General features: G+C 39.9%; 1 protein-coding gene across 4 annotated transcripts in view; it reads right to left on the bottom strand.

The window, feature by feature from the left end:
* The window catches only part of LOC128686671 (unconventional myosin-IXb), an 857,686-nt gene that overhangs the window by 311,213 nt on the left and 528,244 nt on the right, over positions 1 to 18,229 (bottom strand). For all 4 annotated transcript variants that reach the window (XR_011391908.1, XM_070084324.1, XM_070084325.1 and 1 more), the window contains exon 18: positions 6,693 to 6,902. Coding sequence is in view for 3 of the 4 variants with exons in the window: in XM_070084324.1 (XP_069940425.1) it covers positions 6,693 to 6,902 (210 nt within the window). In the remaining variant the exon portion in view is untranslated. The remainder of the gene's footprint in view (positions 1 to 6,692; positions 6,903 to 18,229) is intronic.

Here is an 18,229-nt window from a genome sequence, read left to right as displayed (position 1 = left end):
CACAGCCTAGCCGTCTGCTCTGACTAGTTCATATTTCGCGGCATTCAGTGCTGCCCTCTGTAGGCCTACCTAGGTCGGTGGGACACACAGTCCACCCTCTCTCACTCCCGCTTCGACCGACTTGAGGTACACAGGTACTCCCCCTCCACGGACTGGCTTGCGGTCACTTCCTCACACTGCCCGTTGTGTACTCACTCCTACCCGATTAAAGCCAATCTAGTCCACGGCCGTATCATTGCTACCTACGCTACCTTCATCGGCACTAAACCGCTGTTCAACAGTAAGAACAGCAATAACATGAGCACCTCTGCAAAAACAGTGATAATGTGCGAGTGTGGTGAAAGTGTTGAATGATGATGAAGGTATTTTCTTTTTGGGGATTTTCTTTCTTTTTTGGGTCACCCTGCCTTGGTGGGAGACGGCCGACTTGTTAAAAAAAAAAAAAAAAAAAAATTACATAACACAATTGCCTGATAATACTTTGAAGAAAACTGCTCAGATGAGGTGTTTTGTCTTTGCACATAAAAAAAAAGGTCCACAAAAATGCACACACACTGGTTTTATGCGTGAGGAGTGTAAAACACCATTGTGTATGAAAACATGTTTCAAAGAGTTCCACAAGCTGCAGAACTTCTAGGAATATGTTTGGTGACTGTACATTGGTATATATATTATAGAACAAGAGCAATAAAAAAAATTTTGTAAACAAGTTTTGTAAACAATATATTGATAATTATGTTTTGTGTGCTTATTGTCTTGTATACAACGAGTGTATATATGTACATTGCACCTTACTTTGGTCTCACAGGCCACATAAGTTATGTGAAAAAATAAAATAGTGAAAAAAAAAAAAAAAAAAAATCTTCAAATACAATTAAACCAAAGTTTACCGGGTGAGCGGCAGTCGCCGCTGTTGCCATACCTGGCTCATTTTCTGCAAACTTCATGCCTCTATATCTCGGTAAGTACTGATGGCAAAAAAAATTTTTTTGGACTAAAACACTCAGAAAAATAATCTTAACATTCTCATAAGATTTTTTTTTTTTTTTGGAATATTTTGCGACATAGAATGACAGTTTCAGAAAGGGGCCTGCGACAGTCAAAGGGTTAAGCAGGAGTCTACTGTACTTATACAGGGTATACTATTATATGAATAATAATTATATAAACTGACAAATTTAAGAGCATCTCCATTGTCTACAAAAATTCACCACAGGAACCATTTCAAGAGGACAGAACAAGAAGATCACCTCCCTGATGGCAGATATATTGAGTTCATAAAGCAGGAGTGTGGCCCACATCCATGCACAGTAGGACAGGAGAAGCCTTAGTCAAGCACTCATTCATGCACAGAAGGTCAAGAGAAGCCTCAGTCAAGCACTCATCCATGCACAGGAGGACAAGGGAAGCCTCAGTCAAGCACTCATCCATGCACAGAAGGACAAGAGAAGCCTCAGTCAAGTACTCATCCATGCACAGAAGGACAAGAGAAGCCTCGGTCAAGCACTCATCCATGCACAGAACAATAAGAGAAACCTCAGTCAAGCACTCATCCATGCACAGGAGGACAAGAGAAGCCACAGTCAAGCACTCATCCATGCATAGAAGGACAAGGGAAGCCTCAGTCAAGCACTTACCCATGCACAGGACAAGAGAAGCCTCAGTCAAGCACTCATCCATGCACAGAAGAACAAGGGAAGCCTCAGTCAAGCACTCATCCATGCACAGACGGACAAGGGAAGCCTCAGTCAAGCCCTCATCCATGAACAGAAGGACAAGAGAAGCCTCAGTCAAGCACTCATCCATGCACAGAAGGGCAAGAGAAGCCTCAGTCAAGCACTCATCCATGCATAGAAGGACAAGGGAAGCCTCAATCAAGCACTTATCCATGCACAGGACAAGAGAAGCCTCAGTCAAGCACTCATCCATGCACAGAACAAGGGAAGTCTCAGTCAAGCACTCATCCATGCACAGATGGACAAGGGAAGCTTCAGTCAAACACTCATCCATGCGCAGAAGGACAAGAGAAGCCTCAGTCAAGCCCTCATCCATGAACAGAAGGACAAGAGAAGCCTCAGTCAAGCACTCATCCATGCACAGGAGGACAAGAGAAGCCTCAGTCAAGCACTCATCCATGCACAAAATGACAAGAGAAGACTCAGTCAAGCACTCATCCATGCACAGAAGGACAAGGGAAGCAGCAGTCAAGCACTCATCCATGCACAGGACAAGAGAAGCCTCAGTCAAGCACTCATCCATACACAGGACAAGAGAAGCCTCAGTCCAGCACTCATCCATGCACAGAAGGACAAGGGAAGCCTCAGTCAAGCACTCATCCATGCACAGAAGGACAAGGGAAGCCTCAGTCAAGCACTCATCCATGCACAGGACAAGGGAAGCCTCAGTCAAGCACTCATCCATGCACAGGACAAGAGAAGCCTTAGTCAAGCACTCATCCATGCACAGAAAGACAAGAGAAGCCTCAGTCAAGCACTCATCCATGCACAGGACAAGAGAAGCCTCAGTCAAGCACTCATACATGCACAAAAGGACAAGAGAAGCCTCAGTCAAGCACTCATCCATGCACAGAAGGACAAGGGAAGCAGCAATCAAGCATTCATCCATGCACAGGACAAGAGAAGCCTCAGTCAAGTGCTCATCCATGTACAGAAGGACAAGAGAAGCCTCAGTCCAGCACTCATCCATGCACAGAAGGACAAGGGAAGCCTCAGTCAAGTACTCATCCATGCACAGAAGGACAAGGGAAGCCTCAGTCAAGCACTCATCCATGCACAGGACAAGGGAAGCCTCAGTCAAGCACTCATTCATGCACAGGACAAGAGAAGCCTTAGTCAAGCACTCATCCATGCACAGAAGGACAAGAGAAGCCTCAGTCAAGCACTCATCCATGCACAGGACAAGAGAAGCCTCAGTCAAGCACTCATCCATGCACAGGACAATAGAAGCCTCAGTCAAGCACTCATCCATGCACAAAAGGACAAGAGAAACCTCAGTCAAGCTCTCATCCATGCACAGAAGGACAAGAGAAGCCTCAGTCAAGCACTCATCCATGCACAGAAAGATAAATTATGTAGAGGGGTGATTATTTTCTAGTAAAAAAGGAAGTGAATGACCTCAGATATTTAAGAGTGGAATGTTAGCAAATGGGTCTATGAAGATTAGATGAACCACTGATGAATAAAAAAGGTAAATGGTGTGTTGAGGTATCAGTGAGGTATCAGTGAAAAAGAAATTTATCTCCGAAGGCAAGAAGGGGAACATATCAGAGTATAGTGGTTCCAACACTTTTACATGGCTATGAGGCATGGGCTTTAATCACTGCAGCAAGGAGATGGTTCGAGACAATGAAGATCTCATGTCTGAGGGTAATGTGTGATGTAAATATTATGAGAAGTATTTGAAGTAGAGATGAAGACAGTGTGGAGGTTACCAAAGGGATAATTCAGAGGGCTGCAGAAAGGTGGCTTGGACAGTTACCAAGGATGGAACAGAGTAGGATACAAAGAGAGTGCAAAAATTAAGGCTGGAAGGAGGGATAAGGGTCATTCCAGGAATGATTAGGAGGAAGAAGTAAAGGAGCTTTCAAGTGTTAGGGGCTTAAGTATCAAGAATGTGCAAACATGTTAGGGTGGAGTGTGAGCAAAGTAACATTTATGAAGAGATTCACGGGAAACTGGTTAGCAGAACTCGAGCCCTGAAAGCAGAAAGTACAATGTCTGTACTCTGAAGGAAGGATGAGGATGCTGTGGTTTTGAGGGTTATTTGAACTGTGGTGTCTGCACCCCTGGTAAGACAGCTACTGAATGAATGATAGTAAAAAAGGTTTCCTTTTTTGGGATCTTCCTACTTCAGTGGGAGATGACTGGTGTGTTAAAAAATTCTAAAAAACACTAACAATTCCAGGAATTTGGTCTTATTTTGTGTTTTAGAGGCTATATTGCTTGAAATGCTGCTCTAACCTTATAAATATTTGCAATTTTAAGAAACAATGATCATAAAGAAAAGGAAATATAAGCATGGAAAATCCAGTAAAACCATTTTAAATGAAATCTTGTGGTAATTTTCAATTTAGGCATCGTGCAAAAGAGGAATAAAAATGTGCTTAACAAAATTATACTATGAATAACTGAAGCAATTCAAGGGAGACCCTTTAACCCTTTCAGGGTCAATCTTATTGTATCACAGCTTTGAGGCCAGTGTTGATCCCGTAGAACAACACCATAAGCTCAGCTCACTCAGATAAACTGTGAGCAGTAAATCTGGGCCTAGAAATAAGAGAATAGGTCTATGTGTTAAGTATGCACCATACAAAAAATCCTGCAGCATACAGTGCATAATGAGGAAAAACTACTACCCTGTTTGTGGTTTAACCCTTTGACTGTCGCAACCCCCAATCCTGAGGTGTCTCCTGGTGTCGCAAAATTTAAAAAAAAAAAAAAAAAAAAAATTTCTTATGAAATGATAGAGAATCTTTTCCCGATTGTAATGACACCACAAAAACGAAATTTGATGGAAAACTGACGGAATTATGCTCTCGCGAAGTTAGCGACCTCGGCGCTGTTTACAAATCGGCGATTTCGCCCACTTTGAGCCCTATTTTTGGCTAATTCCATTGTTCCAGTCGCCCAAACTCATAGCTATTTCTTTAGAACTTCATTTTTTCTATCGATTGAATACAAGAAACTGCCCATTTACTGATTTCAACTACCTAATAACGTGGTCAGAAATTTGCAATTTGGCCAATTTCACGAAAACTAAAAAATATGACAATTTCAAAATAAGGTCCAGAATGAACAATGCAGACATTCCTGGCTCTAAAATAACATTTTCTTTGTTCATCAGTCACGTCTCCAGGCCCTTCTGATATTACTCTTGCTTTCTATTTTGAATTTTTATTCAAACAAAAAATATTAGACTTACTATTATGCAGACTACTGCAATGCTCCAGGATTTTTTTTATATGGTGCACACTGACCACACAGACCCATTCTCTCACATGTGGGCCTACCAGCTTTCTCCTGCTTGATTTGAAGCCGCTAGAATTTATGAGTATATATACGTCAAACACGGCACCTCGTAAAACTTATATATACGGCCGCGACAGTCAAAGGGTTAAAAGAGCAACTTTGCAGTGTATTTCCATATGGATTTTATGATAGCTTCTCAGTTTCTTGGTCTCATTTGATAGAATGGAAGACATATTACAGAAATAGAGATGATTTTGATTAGTTTCAAGATTGAAAGTAGCTTGAAATTAAGCTCAAATTAGCATAAATGTTCAATTTTTGCTATTCCAGAGTACACAAACTGGTTAATAAAAGTATTAGTCAGAGGGCTGAAGAGGGGTTGTTGAGGTGGTTTGGTCATTTAGAGAGAATGGATCAAAGTAGAATGACATGGAGAGCATATAAATATGTAGGGGAAGAAAGGCGGGGTAGGTGTCGTCCTCGATAAGGTTAGAAGGAAGGGGTAAGGGAGGTTTTGTGGGCGAGGGGCTTGGACTTCCAGCAGGCGTGCATGAACGTGTTCGATAGGAGTGAATGGAGACGAATGGTATTTGGGACCTGATGATCTGTTGGAGTGTGAGCAGGGTAATATTTAGTGAAATGATTCAGGAAAACCGGTTATTTTTATATAGCCGGACTTGAGTCCTGGAAATGGGAAGTACAATGCCTGCACTCTAAAGGAAGGGTTCGGGATATTAGCAGTTTGGAGGGATATGTTGTGCATCTTTATACGTATACGCTTCTAAGCTATTGTGTTCTGAGCACCTCTGCAAAAACAGTGATTATGTGTGAGTGAGGTGAAAGTGTTGAATGATGATGAAAGTATTTTCTTTTTGAGGATTTTCTTTCTTTTTGGGTCACCCTGCCTCGGTGGGAGACGGCCGACTTGTTAAAGAAAGAAAAAAAAAAACCTGGTCAGTCTAATATGCATTTAGGAATGCACTGACATTATTAATACAATCATTACAATAGTGCAATAGTCTGCATAACAGTAAATCATCTATTTTTTGTGTGAACAAAAATTCAAAATGGAAAGTAAGTGTAATATAAGAGGGGCCTGGAGATGTGACTAATGAAAAGAGAAAATGTTATTTTAGTGCCAGGCATGTCTGCATTGTTTATTCTGAACCATATTTTGAAACTGTCATTTTTTTTAAATTTGTGTGAAATTGACCAAATTAGCAATTTTTTATCATTTTATGGGTAGTTGAAACAGGTAAATTGGTAGTTTCTTGTACTCAGTCAATAGAAAAGAAAGAATGCTAGTGAAATAGCTGAGTTTGGTTAACTGGAACAATGGAATTGGCCAAAAGTAGGGTGCAAAGTGAGCAAACCCACAGATGTGTAAATACCGCCAAGACCAATAAATTTGCGAGAGCATAATTCCATAAGTTTTTCATCAAATTTTGTACTTTTGATTTCATTACCTTAGGAAAAAGATTCTCTATCATATCATAAATTTTTTTTTCAAAAATTCTTCAACCCTGAGAACAAATTTGTGAGCAGGGGCCTCGACCTTGAAAGGGTTAAGTAAAAATATTGGCTGATGAAACACATTTTTATAAATTGCAGAAAGCCCTGCAGTTTATAAAAATAATCATGTAGTTTCCCAGTGCATAAACATTAGTTCAAAAACAAATGCCTACTGAAGGCCAAGAAACATACTTGAATATTTGATTTTCTTCGTGGAGGGGGTTGAGCAGGCTCATTTAGCTCCACATTAATAGAAGCAGTGGAACCAAGAGTTGTTAGTGAAGTAACTGACATCTCTTCCTCTTCTTTCAGTCTTTTTGTAGCATCTCTGCTCTTTTGTCGTCTCCACTCTTCAAGCATTACCTGGAACCTCTCACGTGACTGCTGGCCGCGGACACATGCCTGCAAATGATAATAGTTCTTTGGTGCAAAGCATGGTACACCAAAAAATATTTCAGAAATTAAGCTGCAAAATAAAAAAAAAAAATGAATCACAAATAAAAGTGTAGATGAGTGGAACAATATGCTAAGCAATAAGTAAAGAAAAAACTTTGGGTAGTTTTAATTTTTTTTTTTTTTCAACAAGTCGGCCGTCTCCCACCGAGGCAGGGTAACCCAAAAAGAAAGAAAATCCCCAAAAAGAAAATACTTTCATCCTCATTCAACACTTCCACCTCACTTACACATAATCACTGTTTTTGCAGAGGTGCTCAGAACACAACAGCTTAGAAGCATATACGTATAAAGATACACAACATATTCCTCCAAACTGCTAATATCCCGAACCCCTCCTTTAGAGTGCAGGCATTGTACTTCCCATTTCCAGGATACAAGTCCGACTATATAAAAATAACCGGTTTCCCTGAATCCCTTCACTAAATATTACCCTGCTCACACTCCAACAGATCGTCAGGTCCCAAATACCATTCGTCTCCATTCACTCCCATCGAACACACTCATGCACGCCTGCTGGAAGTCCAAGCCCCTCTCCCACAAAACCTCCCTTACCCCTTCCTTCCAACCTTTTCGAGGACGACCCCTACCCCGCCTTCCTTCTCCTACAGATTTAAATGCTCTCCATGTCATTCTACTCTGATCCATTCTCTCTAAATGACTAAACCACCTCAACAACCCCTCTTCAGCCCTCTGACTAATACTTTTATTAACTCCACACCTTCTCCTAATTTCCACACTCCGAATTTTCTGCATAATATTTACACCACACATTGCCCTTAGACAGGACATCTTCACTGCCTCCTCGCTGCTGCATTCACAACCCAAGCTTCACACCCATATAAGAGTGTTGGTACTACTATACTTTCATACATTCCCTTCTTTGCCTCCATAGATAACGTTTTTGGACTCCGGTTATTTTCATATAGTCGGACTTGAGTCCTGGAAATGGGAAGTACAATGCCTGCACTTTAAAGGATATTGGCAGTTTGGAGGGATATGTTGTGTATCTTTATACGTATATGCTTCTAAACTGTTTTATTCTGAGCACCTCTGCAAAAACAGTGATTATGTGTGAGTGTGGTGAAAGTGTTGAATGATGATGAAAGCATTTTCTTTTTGGGGATTTTCTTTCTTTTTTGGGTCACCCTGCCTCGGTGGGAGACAGCCAACTTGTTGAAAAAAAAAAAAAAATCTAGGTTTTTCTCCTTTTTCTAAATAGCTCTTGTTCTTCTTTATTTCTTCTATTGTCCATGGCGAAGTGGAAAAGAATCTTTCCTCCGTAAGCCATGCGTGTCGTATGAGGCAACTAAAATGCCGGGAGCAATGCGCTAGTAACATCTTCTCCTGTATACATTTACTAAAACAGAGAAGAAGAAAACTTTATAAAACTGGGATGCTTGAATGTGCGTGGATGTAATGCGGATGACAAGAAACATGATTGCTGATGTTATGAATGAAAAGAAGTTGGATGTCCTGGCCCTAAGCGAAACAAAGCTGAAGGGGGTAGGGGAGTTTCGGTGGGGGGAAATAAATGGGATTAAATCTGGAGTATCTGACAGAGTTAGAGCTAAGGAAGGTGTAGCAATAATGTTGAAGAATCTGTTATGGAAGGAGAAAAGAGAATATGAATGTGTAAATTCAAGGATTACGTGGATTAAAGTAAAGGTTGGATGCGAAAAGTGGGTCATAATAAGCGTGTATGCACCTGGAGAAGAGAGGAATGTAGAGGAGAGAGAGAGATTTTGGGAGATGTTAAGTGAATGTATAGGAACCTTTGAACCAAGTGAGAGAGTAATTGTGGTAGAGGACCTGAATGCTAAAGTAGGAGAAACTTTTAGAGAGGGTGTGGTAGGCAAGTTTGGGGTGACAGGTGTAAATGATAATGGGAGCCCTTTGATTGAACTTTGTATAGAAAGTGGTTTAGTTATAGGTATTACATATTTTAAGAAAAAGAGGATAAATAAGTATACAAGATATGATGTAGGGCGAAATGACAGTACAGTGGACCCCCGGTTAACGATATTTTTTCACTCCATAAGTATGTTAAGGTGCCAGTACTGACCGAATTTATTCCCATAAGGAATATTGTGAAGTAGATTAGTCCATTTCAGACCCCCAAACATTCACGTACAAACGCACTTACATAAATACACTTACATAATTGGTCGCATTCGGAGGTAATCGTTATGCGGGGGTCCACTGTAGTTTGTTAGATTATGTATTAGTAGATAAAAGACTGTCGAGTAGACTTCAGGATGTACATGTTTATAGAGGGGCCACAGATATATCAGATCACTTTTTAGTTGTAGCTACACTGAGAGTAAAAGGTAGATGGGATACAAGGAGAATAGAAGCATCAGGGAAGAGAGAGGTGAAGGTTTATAAACTAAAAGAGGAGGCAGTTAGGGTAAGATATAAACAGCTATTGGAGGACAGATGGGATAATAAGAGCATAGGCAATGGGGTCGAAGAGGTACGGGGTACGTTTAAAAATGTAGTGTTAGAGTGTTCAGCAGAAGTTTGTGGTTACAGGAAAGTGGGTGCGGGAGGGAAGAGGAGCGATTGGTGGAATGATGATGTAAAGAGAGTTAGCATATAAGAAGTTTTTACAAAGTAGAAGTGATGCAAGGAGGGAAGAGTATATGGAGAAAAAGAGAGAGGTTAAGAGAGTGGTGAAGCAATGTAAAAAGAGAGCAAATGAGAGAGTGGGTGAGATGTTATCAACAAATTTTGTTGAAAACAAAAAAAAGTTTTGGAGTGAGATTAAAAAGTTGAGGAAGCCTAAAGAACAAATGGATTTGTCAGTTACAAATAGGAGAGGAGAGTTATTAAATGGAGAGATAGAAGTATTGGGAAGATGGAGGAAATGTTTTGAGGAATTGTTAAATGTTGATGAAGATAGGGAAGTTGTGATTTCATGTACAGGGCAAGGAGGAATAACATCTTGTAGGAGTGAGGAAGAGTCAGTTGTGAGTGTGGGGGAAGTTCGTGAGGCAGTAGGTAAAATGAAAGGGGGTAAGGCAGCTAGGATTGATGGGATAAAGATAGAAATGTTAAAAGCATGTGGGGATATAGTTTTGGAGTGGTTAGTGCTATTATTTAATAAATGTATGGAAGAGGGTAAGGTACCTAGGGATTGGCAGAGAGCATGCATAATTCCTTTGTATAAAGGCAAAAGAAACAAAAGAGAGTGCAAAAATTATAGGGGGATAAGTCTGTTGAATATACCTGGTAAAGTGTATGGCAGAGTTATTATTGAAAGAATTAAGAGTAAGACGGAGAATAGGATAGCAGATGAACAAGGAGGTTTTAGGAAAGGTATGGGGTGTGTGGACCAGGTGTTTACAGTGAAACATATAAGTGAACAGTATTTAGATAAGGCTAAAGAGGTTTTTGTGGCATTTATGGATTTGGAAAAGGCGTATGACAGGGTGGATAGGGGGGCAATGTGGCAGATGTTGCAGGTGTATAGTATAGGAGGTAGGTTACTGAAAGGAGTGAAGAGTTTTTACGAGGATAGTAAGGCTCAAGTTAGAGTATGTAGGAAAGAGGGAGATTATTTCCCAGTAAAAGTAGGCCTTAGACAAGAATGTGTGATGTCACCGTGGTTGTTTAATATATTTATAGATGGGGTTGTAAGTGAAGTAAATGCGAGGGTCTTGGCAAGAGGCGTGGAGTTAAAAGATAAAGAATCACACATAAAGTGGGAGTTGTCACAGTTGCTCTTTGCTGATGACACTGTGCTCTTGGGAGATTCTGAAGAGAAGTTGCAGAGGTTGGTGGATGAATTTAGTAGGGTATGTAAAAGAAGAAAATTAAAAGTGAATACAGGAAAGAGTTAGGTTATGAGGATAACAAAATGATTAGGTGATGAAAGATTGGATATCAGATTGGAGGGAGAGAATGGAGGAGGTGAATGTATTCAGATATTTGGGAGTGGACGTGTCAGTGGATGGGTCTATGAAAGATGAGGTGAATCATAGAATTGATGAGGGTAAAAGGGTGAGCGGTGCATTTAGGAGTCTGTGGAGACAAAGAACTTTGTCCTTGGAGGCAAAGAGGGGAATGTATGAGAGTATAGTTTTACCAACACTCTTATATGGGTGTGAAGCATGAGTGATGAAAGTTGCAGCGAGGAGAAGGCTGGAGGGAGTGGAGATGTCATGTCTGAGGGCAATGTGTGGCGTGAATATAATGCAGAGAATTCGTAGTTTGGAAGTTAGGAGGAGGTGCGAGATTCCAAAACTGTTGTTCAGAATGCTGAGGAAGGTTTGTTGAGGTGGTTCGGGCATGTAGAGAGAATGGAGCGAAACAGAATGGCTTCAAGAGTGTATCAGTCTGTAGTGGAAGGAAAGCGGGGTAGGGGTCGGCCTAGGAAAACTTGGAGGGAGGTGGTAAAGGAGGTTTTGTGTGCGAGGGGCTTGGACTTCCAGCGGGCATGCGTGAGCATGTTTGATAGGAGTGAATGGAGACAAATGGTTTTCAATACTTGACGTGCTGTTGGAGTGTGAGCAAAGTAACATTTATGAAGGGATTCAGGGAAACCGGCAGGCCGGACTTGAGTCCTGGAGATGGGAAGTACAGTGCCTGTACTCTGAAGGAGGGGTGTTAATGTTGCAATTTAAAAACTGTAGTGTAAAGCATTCTTCTGGCAAGACAGTGATGGAGCGAATGATGGTGAAAATTTGTCTTTTTTGGGCCACCCTGCCTTGATGGGAATCAGCCAGTGAGCTAATAAAAAAAAAATATTTCAGGGAAACCGGTTATTTTTATATAGCCAGACTTGAGTGCTGGAAATGGGAAGTACAATGCCTGCACTTTAAAGGAGGGGTTTGGGATACTGGCAGTTTGGAGGGGTATATTATATTTATTTTATTATCACACTGGCCGATTCCCACCAAGGCAGGGTGGCCCGAAAAAGAAAAACTTTCACCATCATTCACTCCATCACTGTCTTGCCAGAAGGGCGCTTTACACTACAGTTTTCAAACTGCAACATTAACACCCCTCCTTCAGAGTGCAGGCACTGTACTTCCCATCTCCAGGACTCAAGTCCGGCCTGCTGGTTTCCCTGAACCCCTTCATAAATGTTACTTTGCTCACACTCCAACAGCACGTCAAGTATTAAAAACCATTTGTCTCCATTCACTCCTATCAAACACGCTCACGCATGCCTGCTGGAAGTCCAAGCCCCTCGCACACAAAACCTCCTTTACCCCCTCCCTCCAACCTTTCCTAGGCCGACCCCTACCCCGCCTTCCTTCCACTACAGACTGATACACTCTTGAAGTTATTCTGTTTCGCTGCATTCTCTCCACATGTCCGAACCACCTCAACAACCCTTCCTCAGCCCTCTGGACAACAGTTTTGGTAATCCCGCACCTCCTCCTAACTTCCAAACTACGAATTCTCTGCATTATATTCACACCACACATTGCTCTCAGACATGACGTCTCCACTGCCTCCAGCCTTCTCCTCGCTGCAACATTCATCACCCATGCTTCACACCCATATAAGAGCGTTGGTAAAACTATACTCTCATACATTCCCCTCTTTGCCTGCAAGGACAAAGTTCTTTGTCTCCACAGACTCCTAAGTGCACCACTCACCCTTTTCCCCTCATCAATTCTATGATTCACCTCATCTTTCATAGACCCATCCGCTGACACGTCCACTCCCAAATATCTGAATACATTCACCTCCTCCATACTCTCTCCCTCCAATCTGATATCCAATCTTTCATCACCTAATCTTTTTGTTATCCTCATAACCTTACTCTTTCCTGTATTCACTTTCAATTTTCTTCTTTTGCACACCCTACCAAATTCATCCACCAATCTCTGCAACTTCTCTTCAGAATCTCCCAAGAGCACAGTGTCATCAGCAAAGAGCAACTGTGGCAACTCCCACTTGATGTGTGATTCTTTATCTTTTAACTCCATGCCTCTTGCCAAGACCCTCGCATTTACTTCTCTTACAACCCCATCTATAAATATATTAAACAACCACGGTGACATCACACATCCTTGTCTAAGGCCTACTTTTACTGGGAAATAATTTCCCTCTTTCCTACATACTCTAACTTGAGCCTCACTATCCTCGTAAAAACTCTTCACTGCTTTCAGTAACCTACCTCCTACACCATACACCTGCAACATCTGCCACATTGCCCCCCTATCCACCCTGTCATACGCCTTTTCCAAATCCATAAATGCCACAAAGACCTCTTTAGCCTTATCTAAATACTGTTCACTTATGTGTTTCACTGTAAACACCTGGTCCACACACCCCCTACCTTTCCTAAAGCCTCCTTGTTCATCTGCTATCCTATTCTCCGTCTTACTCTTAATTCTTTCAATAATAACTCTACCATACACTTTGCCAGGTATACTCAACAGACTTATCCCCCTATAATTTTTGCACTCTCTTTTATCCCCTTTGCCTTTATACAAAGGAACTATGCATGCTCTCTGCCAATCCCTAGGTACCTTACCCTCTTCCATACATTTATTAAATAATTGCACCAACCACTCCAAAACTATATCCCCACCTGCTTTTAACATTTCTATCTTTATCCCATCAATCCCGGCTGCCTTACCCCCTTTCATTTTACCTACTGCCTCACGAACTTCCCGCACACTCACAACTGGCTCTTCCTCACTCCTACAAGATGTTGTTCCTCCTTGCCCTATACACGAAATCACAGCTTCCCTATCTTCATCAACATTTAACAATTCCTCAAAATATTCCCTCCATCTTCCCAATACCTCTAACTCTCCATTTAATAACTCTCCTCTCCTATTTTTAACTGACAAATCCATTTGTTCTCTAGGCTTTCTTAACTTGTTAATCTCACTCCAAAACTTTTTCTTATTTTCAACAAAATTTGTTGATAACATCTCACCCACTCTCGCATTTGCTCTCTTTTTACATTGTTTCACCACTCTCTTAACCTCTCTCTTTTTCTCCATATACTCTTCCCTCCTTGCATCACTTCTACTTTGTAAAAACTTCTCATATGCTAACTTTTTCTCTCTTACTACTCTCTTCACATCATCATTCCACCAATCGCTCCTCTTCCCTCCTGCACCCACTTTCCTGTAACCACAAACTTCTGCTGAACACTCTAACACTACATTTTTATATATCTTTATATATGCTTCTAAACTGTTGTATCTGGGCACTTCTGCTAAGACAGTGATTATGTGTGAGTGAGGTGAAAGTGTTGAATGATAATGAAAGTATTTTCTTTTTGGGGATTTTCTTTCTTTTTGAGTCACCCTGCCTCAGGGGGGAGATGGCTGACTTATTGAGGAAAAAAAAATGAGTAGGAATGGTTTAATGAAAGTAGGAACTATATAGTGTGGGCTAGTAGGTCTACTTCAGTCCTCCTCTGTTCTTATGTAGGAAAGCAATGGCAGGGCATTTTTTTTTTTTTTTAACCATTAAGCGGTCCAAACAGATTGACGTTCAAATTCGTATTGCTACAAAAGTAGATCTACTTTTTTTTACATATTTTCAAATATAAAAAAAAATGTAGATAAAAATTTTTTTACACGTTTTCAAATGTAAAACAAAAAAGAAGATCTACATTTTTTATATACTTTCAGATGTTGAAAAAACGTATATATACGTTTGGACCATTTAAGGGTTAACACATCAGCCTTCTCCCACCAAGGCAGGGTGGCGATAGTTTTATATAAATGTGGAAATATTTGGCTGAGAGCAGGACCTGACTAAGACGAGTTAGTAGGCTTATTACAGTGCTCTTGTTCTTATGTATGGAAGCCATAGTTTAGCAACAAAGTTGCACATGAGCAGGTATGGATGGGTGAGATTAGAACCAGTTAGAATTAGCCAGCTGGCCTACTAGTGTTCCTTTATTATTATTAGACTGAAAGACTACTTTTATTTCAGCATGGAGAAAAATGTGCTGTTCGCCTGACCCTGTACTCTATGTACAGTGGTACCTCAGTATATGAACAGCTCAAAACTCTAATATTTATGTAAGTGCATTTATCTAAGTGCTTTTGTAAGTGTATTTTTAGAGGTCTGAAACTGATTAATCTGATTTCCATTTTCCTTATGGGAACAAATTCATTCGATATCAGCATTCGAACAGGCTCCTGGAACGCAAAAAATTTGTATCCCGAGGTACCACTGTATTTACAAAACAACAACTTCCATACATTGATTTTTCACTATTTTTTTTTTTTCAGCATACCGTTTCCCAAAAAGGAAGAGTGAACCGAAAAAGAAGAAATGAAAGTTTTTCTTCTTACGTTCAGTAATTTATACAGGAGTAGGGCTTACTGTACTAATCTCTTGCTTTTATTTTAATACAGGTCCTCCATCACAAATCCGGCAATCAGTTATTCGGTTCCTTCAGTTATTCGGCACTAATTTTGGCTAGCATAATTTCAAATTTCCAGGGTCGCCACACCAACCTGCTGGTACTGTTTGATGGCGCTACTTGCTGCATAAGTCATTCCAATTTCTTTTTCTCCATTTATTGTTTTAACCTGCTTACTTTTAGCCCTAGCCATGGCTCCAATGAATAAAAGAAATGCTTCTCATTATGTAAAGCACCTACACAGTACATTATCCATTAAAGATAAGGTGGCTTTGAAGCCACTGTCGGTTGTCATGAGCTCAGTCTCATGAAGCAGGAGAATATGCTTTATTATTACTCTAATATCAACACTACAGCTTATTTGCGTATCACAATTGATCTAATATGACATAATAAACAATATAAATAACATAAAACATGTTAAATACTACTGAATGAATAATATTTGGCATAACACCGAGCATTTCGACAGAGTTACGAAGAGGATATGGTAAACAAATACCATTCTCCTATCCTTGTCTTGGTGGCTTATATTAGAGAAAACGGAGTATAGCACAGGGCTAACTATGATATACACTTGTACTCCACCATAAACCTGAAACAAAAAAGTTATTTTCTCTCTATAGATTATCACACATAGCAGCATATGTGTAGAGAACCTAGGATAACCCAAAAAAGTCAACATGGCTTATTTTTAGTACCTGGCTTGGGTTAGCCATACGTATATGTTTTTTGGTAAATATTCGATTCCCAGCCAGGGTAGAAACATTAGGCGTGTTTCTTTACACCTGTTGTCTATGTTTACCCATCACTAAATGGGTATCTGGGTGTTAGTCGACTAGTGTGGGTGTTATCCTGGGACGCTGACCTAATTTTCTTGAAATACTCAGCATAACAAGTACCTTTCTATACAGTAGTATGTCACTGATGTCAGCTAGGCATGTACACCTTGTACATGTACGTGTAGTAAATAAAGATATTATTATTATTATTATATTATAATTTTCTCAGTTGTTTGTTGGGTTATCTTATTCAAACTTGGGCAATGTATGATGGAAAGATACTTCTTCACGTACACCAAAAATGAAAGAAATCAGACCATAAAAAGCGGAGTTCACTTCTCAGCCATTAGCGGCCGCTTTGCGGTATATTTTTGTATGGTTCTTATGGTTATATTCTCATTTTTTCAGTCTCATTTGATAGAATTAAAGATATATTACAGAAATAGATATGATTTTGATTGCTTTCATGATGAAAAGTACCTTGAAATTGCGCTCACAGTAGCGAAAATGTTCTATTCTTTAGCGAAGCTCAAGAGTAAACAAATGACGTCACCATCCAATACCTGTCCGCCTGCCAGTCTAAATTCCAGTACGGAGTCAAGAATGGATTGACATTATTAATACAATTATTACAATAATGCAGTAGTCTGCATAACATTAAATCATCTATTTTTTTTGTGAACAAAAATTCCAAATGGTAAGCAAGAGTAATATAAGAGGGGCTTGTAGCCATGACTAATGAACAGAGAAAATGTTATTTTAGTGCCAGGAATGTCTGCACTGTTTATTCTGGACCCTATTTTGAAATTGGCATCTGTTGAAATTTGTGTTAAATTGGCCAAATTGCCAATTTCTGACCACTTTATTGGGTAGTTGAAATAAGTGAATGGGCGGTTTCTTGTACTCAGTTGACAGACTAGAAGTAAATAAGTTTATTCAGGTATACACAAATACAGTTACATAGATTATCATACATAGCAGTGTATGTATAGAGAACCTAGGATAACCCAGAAAAGTCAGACAAAGTGACTTATTTCCAGTACCTGGCTTGGGCTTGCCATATATGATTTTTGGTAAATATATTTTTTTCCTCGGTTGTTTGTTGGGCTATCTCATTGAAACTTGGGCAATGTATGATGGAAAGATGCTTCTTAACGTACAACAAAAATAAAAAAGATGGACGATAAATAAGGGAGTTCACTTCTCAGCCATTAGCCGCCTCTTTGCAGTATATTTTCGAATGGTTTTTATGGTTGTATTCTCATTTTTTGGACTCATTTGATAGAATGGAAGATATATTACAGAAATAGACATGATTTTGATTGCTTTCATGACGAAAAGTACCTTGAAATTGAGCTCAAAGTAGCGGAAATGTTCAATTTTTGCCCATGTTCAATGAACTGTGTAAGTCAAGTTGGTTAATTTTATTAAGTGTATTCTAACCTAACCACACTCTGTAATTTGGCAAACTCAGTAATCCGGCACACTACAGGTCCCAATGATGCTGGATTTGTGATGGAGGACCTGTATATACATTTACTTTGTTAAATGTAGTAAAAGAAAACATTACATCTGAGACTTCTTTTTCTTTTTGTACAGAGCATCGTAAAATCAATACTCAGTCCAAAATCCGCTGGTAATAACTATGTACAGTGGAACCTCAAAAATCGAACTTAATCCGTTCCAGGAGCTAGTTCTAAATTCGAAAAGTCTGAAATTCGAAGCAACATTTCCCATAAGAAATAATGGAAATACAATTAATCCGTTCCAGAAACCCAAAAATATTCACAAAAATAATACATTTTATAGAGATTAATTACAGTTTTACATACACACAACAAATGCTATAGTCTTTAATTATGTATAGTAATATAAAATAAAATTATTACTTACCTTTATTAAAGATTGGTGATGGCATCTGGAAGATAGGGAAGAGGAGAGAGGGAGTTGGGGTTATTGTTTGGAAGGAGAATCCCCCTCCATGAGGACTTCCGGTATCAAAGCCCTCTTTGGGGTTGCTTCCCTTCTCTGTATTTTAATGCCACTAGGACCAGCTTTAGAGTCATTGGACCCCAGTCTCACAAAATAACTGTCTACAGTCCTCTGTTTCTGTCTCACAAAATAATTATCCACAGTCG

The sequence above is a fragment of the Cherax quadricarinatus genome, chromosome 12 (assembly GCF_038502225.1).
Source record: "Cherax quadricarinatus isolate ZL_2023a chromosome 12, ASM3850222v1, whole genome shotgun sequence".
Taxonomy (NCBI): domain Eukaryota; kingdom Metazoa; phylum Arthropoda; class Malacostraca; order Decapoda; family Parastacidae; genus Cherax; species Cherax quadricarinatus.
The sequence above is the reverse complement of the archived record's forward strand: the minus strand, read 5'-3'. Positions and strand labels throughout refer to the sequence as shown.